General features: G+C 33.9%; 1 protein-coding gene across 2 annotated transcripts; it reads right to left on the reverse strand.

Annotated features, from left to right (window-relative positions):
* Positions 1 to 2,167: 2,167 nt before the first annotated feature.
* On the reverse strand, positions 2,168 to 9,203 carry LOC142633744 (uncharacterized). 2 transcript variants are annotated; one of them, XM_075807999.1, is made up of 14 exons: positions 8,868 to 9,203; positions 8,661 to 8,723; positions 7,113 to 7,168; positions 6,744 to 6,824; positions 6,541 to 6,614; positions 6,151 to 6,233; positions 5,743 to 5,849; positions 5,508 to 5,650; positions 5,385 to 5,432; positions 4,405 to 4,457; positions 3,720 to 3,804; positions 3,544 to 3,610; positions 3,307 to 3,417; positions 2,168 to 2,554 (listed from the first exon to the last, which is right to left on the reverse strand). In XM_075807999.1, the coding sequence occupies exons 1-14, from the start codon at positions 9,131 to 9,133 to the stop codon at positions 2,433 to 2,435; spliced, it is 1,359 nt and encodes a 452-aa protein (XP_075664114.1). In that variant the 5' UTR covers positions 9,134 to 9,203; the 3' UTR covers positions 2,168 to 2,432. The 2 variants fall into 2 exon arrangements, with proteins under 2 accessions (XP_075664114.1, XP_075664113.1); XM_075807998.1 differs by having other exon boundaries at positions 3,298 to 3,417.
* Between the last annotated feature and the right edge of the window lie 200 nt (positions 9,204 to 9,403).

Below are 9,403 nucleotides of genomic sequence, written 5' to 3' on the forward strand. Positions count from 1 at the left end.
GTAATGAGCACTTTGAAGCTTGAGTTAGGAAGGAAGATGGAAGAAAATTTCAATAATAGTTTTGAGTGTTTAATGCATACCATTATATGAAGGGGGAAGGGGGAAGGGGGTAATTATACCCCAATTGGCACTTGCTGACTCATAAGATCATCTTGACCATTGACCACTACATTGCTTTTGGATGAATGTTGCAAACTATGTTTGCTTTGTTGGTCAGAAAATTATTGTGTACTCTTAGAGTATCATAAATGCATACTCCCTCCTCTCACATAAATGGTGGATCCTACTAATTAAATTCATGGTAGGACCCAACATTCATGTGAGAGGAGGGAGTACGCATTTATAATACTTCGGGAGTACCTAATAATTTTCTCTGCTGGCCTGGGTGCTTCTCTCAATTGGTTGGAATGCTCGCTGGGAGGCCACACCAGATTTCATGCTAAGTAGAATGTCTAATTGTGGATTGGTGGAGCATTTAATTTGATTTAGATTGGCGAGTCCTTTGGTACAACCTCTTATAAGGGACAATATCATTTGTGTTACTGCCATGATAATTGTTTTTTTTTTTTTTATAGAAAGTTTTAACTTATGACGTCTATTCCTAATGATAACTCTTATTATCAGACTAAGACATTAATCAGTTTTTGGTGTAGGTAAAGATTGAACCTCAAATCTCTTATTCAACTATCAAAGACTTTACCAGTTGAGTTAACTGGTATAATAATAGTCTCTACAACAAAAGTTAATGGTGGAAAAATTGGGAACATAGTGAATTTTGGTGTGAAATCTAGCTCTCTAGATGTCAGCTCTCTATGTATTCTACTTTTCCAACTTAGGCATCCCACAAATTGGAACATTCCAACTCTGTACATTACCATAGTGTGTGAGGCACATGTAATTATGGTCTTGTGTGAGGTTATAAGAGATACATGGTAATATAATAAGTGACTATATTCTGATATACATATTAAAAAAATAAATAAAAACAAAAATAAAGTGACTTGAATGAAATTGAAGAATTTTAGGTTCTCCAGTAGAGTTCCCTTTAAAAATAATTCTCCACTAGAGTCAGTTAATTTTGAAAAAGCATTTTGTGTAATGGGTTTACTGTTTATCAAACATCCCCTTTCATATTTAGAGAACCCTTACATACCTGTAAGACCCAAATGTTGTGAGAGTGGTTCAGTATAAATAATTATACGTTAATTTTATTGTTAGCTACAATGCTTACAAGTCTTATATCTTACAAGTACACAAGAAAAAAATTGAAATGGATGTTAAATTCTGAAAATGCTATAATGAATATCCCACTTTTCGTTGGACAGAAAATTATAGCTTCATTTATATTAAAAAAAAACAAAAACAAAAACGAATATAGAGATATATAAAGATGTGGAAGAAGAAACCTGGGAGGTTTTTTAAACTAGTAAACAGAGTCCTGACAACTAGAAACCATGGATTAAAATTTAGCATTTTTATTACTAATAGAAGTACAAAGTGATAAAATCTTCCTAACCAAGAGCCTTATAACTCAAGCTGCTCAACTGTCACTTCCTAATATTTGTAACAAATATGTCCATGTTCAAATCCCCTTCAGTGGCTTGCTGTTAGTTCTAATTTGGGCTTCCAAGAACTTCAAAACAAACTTCTCTGCTTTCCCATCAAAATCAAAGGCCCTTGTGCTTTATTTATAAACTTGAAAATTTAAAGGGCCGAAAAGAGGAATTTTGGGCCGGGGGGGGGGGGGGTTGTTTGTGGGGGGAGAGGAATCAGGATTCAGAAGCAGGAACTCTACCTTTTCCGTCAAAATTAAAATATAAATAAAAAAAAGGATTCAGAAGCAGGAACATTTCTTGAAGAAACTCTGTATTCTTTGCCTCCTGTAATCTGTAATCATTCTTATTTTTATCTATAAGAATATGCCTAATAGAAGCCTTCCTTCCCAGCCAAAAAAAAAAAAAAACAGAACACTTTATTTTTCTTGAGTAGCAAAAATATGCTTCAGGATAAATCAGCCTATATAGTATATGCTCTATTTCAGTACTCCATGAATGGTTAAGCCCATTATCATGATTGCTGTTTTTGTTGCATTAGTCATAGGGAACAGCCATAGGCATAGATGGACTGCTGTTATTGTACATGCCATGAACCAGTAACAGCACAAAAATAAATAAATAAAAATCCATAAAACCAATTGATGAGATCCCAAAACCTCTATAACTGAGCAATTCATGAAAAATCCGTCCAATTTCAGCCCAATAACTTGAAATGTACATACAGGCACTAAGGCTCAATACAAATTCTGATAGACTTCTGTTACCACTGATTCAATCAAGCAATGTATTAATTAAGCACATGATGACCGTTTGAATCATCATTGTAACAAAAGCTTATCCAGAAACTTGATTATATACAAAGCTCTGGCAAATGACTCAAGGACCCTGGTGCAGCTCTTCATGTTCAGATAGATTGTTAAAATTGTTGCCATTCAATTCAGTATCGTTCTCCACTGAAGCAACAGAGAAACTCCACACAGAAGCACAATTTTCATTGCCTACATGAAACATAAACAAAATTTAAATAGGAATAGATTCATCTACAAGAACAGAACAAAACAATTCATAAGATCCCATAAACACAGGTACCCTCTTCCATTCTGATGTTTTTTGTTTTTTGGCTGCCTAAAAGTTTTCTTTAGCAATGAAACAAAAAATGAAATTACAGAGCTCTTCCATTCCAATGAAACAATCTTAAATTCTGCAATTCCATAATAAAAGTAAATGCAGTATGAATACATAGAAGCCCTACATTCTAAGACTTTGAGAAGCTGAAAACAAATAAATACGTAAATACCAATTTCATTATGCTTGTGTTACTGCCTTGTGACTCGAGTAACCTGAAGCTGTAGTTCATCAGATTATATTGAACTTCAACTTAACTATTTTTTTTATTTACATTCTCTTGTTGTATTTTCTGGATTCAGCCAAAATCCAGTTAGATGTATTTACCCAGACATCACAATAAAGATATTGACTTTTAAAACCCTTTTTTCTAAAGTCATTTAAACTTAGAACAAATCCCAAGTATATTGCATTACCCTTTGAACCAAAACAATAACATCCTAAGCGGCAAGTAATGGCCAAAACGCTCAAATAGTCATACCATTGAGCAAAGAGGCAGTATAACCAAAAACAAATGTAAAACAATGACACAATTCAACAAGACTGATATTGGAAGTAAAGGCATTGCAAATGTTACAAAACATCTCCAAAAGAACAAAGTTTGCAGCTGAGTTACTCGAGATACCACTCAAAGGCACATCCTCGTAGATATCATCAGGAACTACAAATCTTCGGTGCCCTGATGAGGAGGCAGCCATTGGCAGATATGGATGGAAAGAGAACCCACTTACTGTGTCTGTATAGCCAATAGAACAGATATAAAAAAATAAAAAAAAAAAAAAAAATTAGTTATCAATGAGATAAGGATATATGCAAAATTCAACCAGCCACATCTTTAACAGATATGAAATATCATTAATACCCGATGCAGCTTGAAAACTTGATACCCAATGCCCAGTTTGAAGATCATATATATGAACAAAACCATCCTGAAGCCAAAAGTGCAATAACAAACATATAACTTAATTGAAATGGTAACACTTTTTTGGCTATGGCATAGTATCTGGCCACAGAGATAAATTGAAACTAAAACAATACCTGACCACCTGTACCAAGGTGTCGGCCCAAGGGTTCAATGTCAAACAATATTCGCTGGTTGGTAGATTCTGATGACCTGTATAACCTAATATAAGGTACATATATAAAATTGGTCACACTTCAATATTGCCTTATTTTAAAGAATGAATGAAAGAAACAAACTTACATTAATAAATACCATAAGTTTCTATTAATGGCGTTAGAATTTCCTTTGGTACAGTCATCAAGTGAATGGAAAACGACAAAGAACACTATTATTAATGTTAAGAAACCACATGTGAAGATTAGATATCAATTGAAACTGAAAAGTGCCAAGTACATACTCATACACTTTTATTGGCAAATGATTTTGTCAACCCTTGGTTTTAAAATTTTCATAATATTTATTGGGTGTTGCCATGTGTTAAATTACCAATTCTCCCAAAAGCTTAAGCTATTCGAAAATTGTGAATTTAATCATTTAACCGTAATTCTAATACTCTCCCTCACTTGTGGGCCTAAACTCCCCCTTAATAAGTGGGGCCCAACACATTGGTTGTTATATCTTTTAGAATCTCTTCCTTGTAACTGTTCAGTTGTTTGTGTGTACACCTCCTTGTGTGATGGACTAGCATATTATTGTAAATTTAAAAAAAAAAATAGAAAGAAAAAGGAAAGCTTCTCCAGATGAGATAAAACTACTTACTTGTACACAACATCAACGGCTTTGCGTATATCCCAGCATAGTATATATGGGTCCTTCAAGAAAATTGAATGCAAATTTTATACAGGTGGATAGAAAACATGTACACATAATGTTAGCATAAGAAAATGCATCATATTTGAACTTTCGAAGTCCATCAGAAAATGACGATATGGCTGAGTTACACAGAAGCCCATACAAGAATGCAAACAGAGATAACAACTTTGCCAAATCCCCTCAAGAATAAGGTCTTAAGGAAGTAACAACCCTAGTGCAAGAAATATCAAAGGCAAGTTGGCAACCATAGGATGAAGAAAGAAGAAATAATTCTTCTGTTTTGTTCTATTTTAGGGGGGATTTGGTCTATCAGGTACAATAGAAGCACTGCCTAAACCCACAACGACCACCCCACCCCCACCTGCCAGGTCATGACCATACTAGTTAAACTTCACAACAGTGTACTTAACACTAAAAATCATTATTGCAATATATTTGAAAATATGAAGGTGAACTGAATCAACCACATATTACATTTTAGCATCATGTCGGCAGGTATGTTTGGAGTAGGCAAAAAAATTAAACCCCAACCTCTTGACAACCGTCTTAATTGGAAAACAAACTACCCTCCCATAACCTTTGATTCTACAATTAGATATTAATTTTTATAATAGCAAAACTATCATTTATGTTTTAATTTATAATCTAGTATACAATGCTAATAGGAAAACAACATATATTTGTTTAACTTTGGATAGCCAGGAAATTTTTCTAGCTTTTGTTTTGCATATTTTGTCTTCAGCCAGCCATTAATAGGAAAAACATAGATGTATAAATCAATCACAATAAGCAAATTTATGGTCTCCAAGAAAAAAGTTCATTACCACACCCAATCCCATTCTCAACGGTCACTAAAAAAAAAATCTTTGTTGTATTGAATTTAACAACTTGAACTGCAAGGGAAAAAAAAACGTAGAAATAGTTACCTTCCGGCCTCCTGTATATAAATAGTTTCCATCTTTCGAGAACTGGACCTGAAGAAATAACTTTTGCCTTTATTTATTGATACAATATCAGAATGAAGTAAATGATGGGGAATGCAGACTTACATGTGTAACCCCACCTTCTTGACCATGTAAAACATATAAGAGTTCCATATTATCTTCTTGATATATTGCAGTGGTCTGGCTGTAAGAACCCATAGCTAGCAATCCAGTATGAGTTGGACAAAAAGCCAGTGCAGATATAATACCTGTAGACAGTAAAAAAGATGAGGATATATGCTTCATTATTTCATTGACCAAAAGAGAATTTTACTCAAGTGGTTAAAATAAGAGCACGCACCTGTTTGGCCTTCTTTATTCCCTTGAAGTGTTGAATGTTGTTTAAAATCTCTACCAGGACGATGTAAGTCAAACATCCTAACAGCTTTGTTGTATCCAGCAAATATCCTACATGACAAAAAAAGTATAAACATCAATGGATCGTCTGTTAATTGGCACCCAGATACCATGCCTGCACTATCCATAAACCCTAGTTAGATGACAACACATAGAGGCAGTTATATATATGGTTCAGATAATGCACTAAACCACAGTTCATTATAAAGTATTAGCATCACATTAGAGCTAAAGGTGATATATAAATATACAGCATCTAATATTCTGAGAACAATGTCCTTTTTAATCCTAATACAAAAGGCTAAAATAGCAGTGCGTGCAAATTATGAATCCTCTGAAAAACCTTACTTACTTTGTCCCAGTGGGATTGAATGCAATTGAAAAGGCAGCAGTTATTTCGTCCATGGCATCATAAGCCCGGTATGTGCAGCGCAGCTGAAATTTTCAGTCAGAAGGAAATGGTCAACCACCAGTTATAGTAATAAGGAAACCACAAATGCAGTACACAAGCTTCTTAGAAAGTCTATCGAATGAGCACATAGAATTTAGAAACGGTGAGCTGGAATATACACATGGTGCATGTTAAGGGTGGGACCCACCATGCCTTCATGATGTAGGAAAGAGAGGTGTACCAATGGAAAGGCCCGTATACTGTATATTACAAAGCCATTTTCGAGTCTTAGAGCTTAATAAAACACAAATCTCATTAACAAAAAGCATATCAGCAATAAGAGCTCAGCACCTCTCCTGAAGTAGCATCCCAAAGATGAATTGGATGGTCGCGAGCCGTACTTGCAAAAACACAACTAACTGGATCTGAAATGTCAATCAATCCTCAGATCAAATTTCCATTTAGAAATGCCATCAATCAATCGCAAAATCAATCCAAATTTAACTGAAAGCATAAAAGTCATAGCACAAGGACAAGGGAGATCAATGAAGCACCTGAAGCAGACATGTATGGATACCAACAAAAGTCATATACTGACTCTCCTTCATTCATGACAAGTTTTGCTGCATAGGAATCTGCATTTTTTTTAAAAAAATTTAAACCATAAGTATATGTATAATGATTGAATAAAGCACGTGAGCTTAACAAGTTTAGATACAAAGAACCCAAAATTAGCTTCTATATATCGATGCAAACTAGTTAAAATTCTTGTTTTGAATCATTCTCAATAAAGAGAAGTTTCGGGCATACACTACTACCCCTTCATTCTTTTCTCACTAGAAATCATCTTTGGAGAGAGTTAATGGTTATGGTATAGTGTAATAAACAAAAACACTTAAAATATCACCTAAGAGAAAACTTACCTTCATCAGCAGGTATTGAACAAGTGTTGATATCACCACCACTTCCATTATCTGGTCTGTTGAAGAACAAAATACTTATTATGGTAAAGTTCTTACGGACACATTAATGCATCAAAGTGACATAACAGTGAAAATAAAAGCATGCAAACAAAGTATCATTTTCTGAACCACGTAAATAATTTTTCTCTAGCATTATCTAAACACATTGCTTTCATAAACAAAAGCATTAGTTTTACCCAGTTTTTATAAGAATTTTTTTAAGGGGAAAATAACACAACTTTCCTTGAGGTATATCAAAATGACAATGATCACCCAAAGTTTCGCAAAAGATGACACTCCCCTCCCTAATTGTTGTGATAAATATAAAACATAAAAAGAAACACCTATTTTGTCCTCGAGTTACCTTATTTTCGTGGACTAATTTGCTCTTGGTTACGCGATAATGTCCTAATTTGCCCTTGAGTTATTTGATTCACCCAATTACCAAAAATTATGCACGCTTAATTGAGTAACTCAAGGGTAAGATAGGTATTTTATTGTATTTGTTATGTTTATCACATGCCTCCAGAAAGGACTGTCATTTTTTGCAAAACTTTGCTGGCCACTCTATCATTTCCTTATGTGTTAATGGAAGTTATTGTAATTTTCCCAATCCTATTTTGCAGATCACTCTATCCCTCTGGAAAGGACTGTCATTTTATTTTCTCCATCTGACAATGTATATAGTGTCAAGTCATTGAACATTTTCAATTAATGTGGCACCAAATACACTTTTAGATTTGTAATATTTAATCAAACCATGAAATTGATCCATTTCAGACGTACACATGACATAGTCCTAACGAATTACAAAGAAATTTTATATGATTTTAACACCAATAATTTCCTAGCTACAGCATTAGTTTGTGCGTACATGAGTGTTTTTCATAAGGTCATTAAATGCATTAAAAAAATTTTGAGACCACAACACAAATAGAAGTAACAAAAAGGTGACTATCCATATTGGGCTGTTAAAGTGCAGGCTTTGCTTTTGAAATCACAAATTGCATTAAATCTAAATTTCAAAAGCAAGAAAAGTAATTCCAAAATGGTATCCAAAGAGCACTCTTTCTTTCTATTCATTTTTCAAAATACAACTTGCATTGCCCTGTTTGAACTTTAAACTCTCTCTAAAGCCATAAGCTAAAACTTAGATACAGTTCTTTTGATGCTTAAGCTTAGATTTCCTAATTGAATTCATATTGTCTTGACCAATGCATAAAAACTAGTGCTATCTTTTTCAAAGACAATTAAATTCAATTATGTGTTTCATTGGTCAATACAACCGCATGCTTAAAAAGGTCAAGTTCGTAGTCAGTGCTTAAAACTCCCACTTTTGCGAGGCCTAGGAGAGGCCATTGGTCAATACAACAACATGGTTGCATTTATCTAATTTTTTTTTTATATCTACCACATGGTTGAACTTAATTAGAGAACAATAAGGTACAGAACTTAAAAATGTGCAAACTTTACATAAATTTTACTACATAATTAATATAAGAAACTCACAATGTGAACACACGAAGAGTATTGTCCTCAGAGCTTGTAAGAAAACAAGACCCATCTGGAGACCTACATTAAAACTCCAAAAACAAAATAAAAATTAAGCCCCCAAAGTTTAAAATGTATCCAAAAAAAGAGAGTTAAAGTTAAAGCTTGTGAAAGAGTAAAAACAACATGGGAGGAACACAAAAAAAAAAAAAAAAACAAAAGTACCATTTGATGGCTTTAAGGAAGTTGTTAGGGTTTGGAGAGTTCCTGAACTGGTTGTAGAAATGGTAGGTTCTATGAGGCGGAACATCGAACCGAATCACAGGCCAACTGTACTCTTGTTGTTGCTGCTCCTCCACCTGGTCCTTGGTTGGTTCTGTAATTTCTGCCACTTCTGAGGGCGAGTTGGACTTGGACTTGGGCTCCTGATTGTTATTCTGATTCTCTTCTTCTTCTTCTTCTTCTTGTCCCATTGCTTCTGTTACAGACATTTTCACCACTGACTAGCGAGCTTAGCGAGGTTCCGCTCAATTTTGCTCTTTAGAAAGAGGAGACGTTTTTTTTGTTGTTCTTTTTTTCATTTTCTTCATTTTAAAGGTTAAAAAGGAAAATACTGTTTCCTCCTTAAATTTTCTATGAATTACATTTTCCCCTAAACTTTTGGAGATTTTCGTTTATGGTTCTTAAAATATTGAAAAAATGTTACACTATTTTAAATTTTTTTTTTTTTTTGTAATTTGATAATTAAGAGAGATTTAAAT

This window comes from Castanea sativa, chromosome 5 (genome assembly GCF_040712315.1).
Source record: "Castanea sativa cultivar Marrone di Chiusa Pesio chromosome 5, ASM4071231v1".
NCBI classification, from domain to species: Eukaryota; Viridiplantae; Streptophyta; class Magnoliopsida; order Fagales; family Fagaceae; genus Castanea; species Castanea sativa.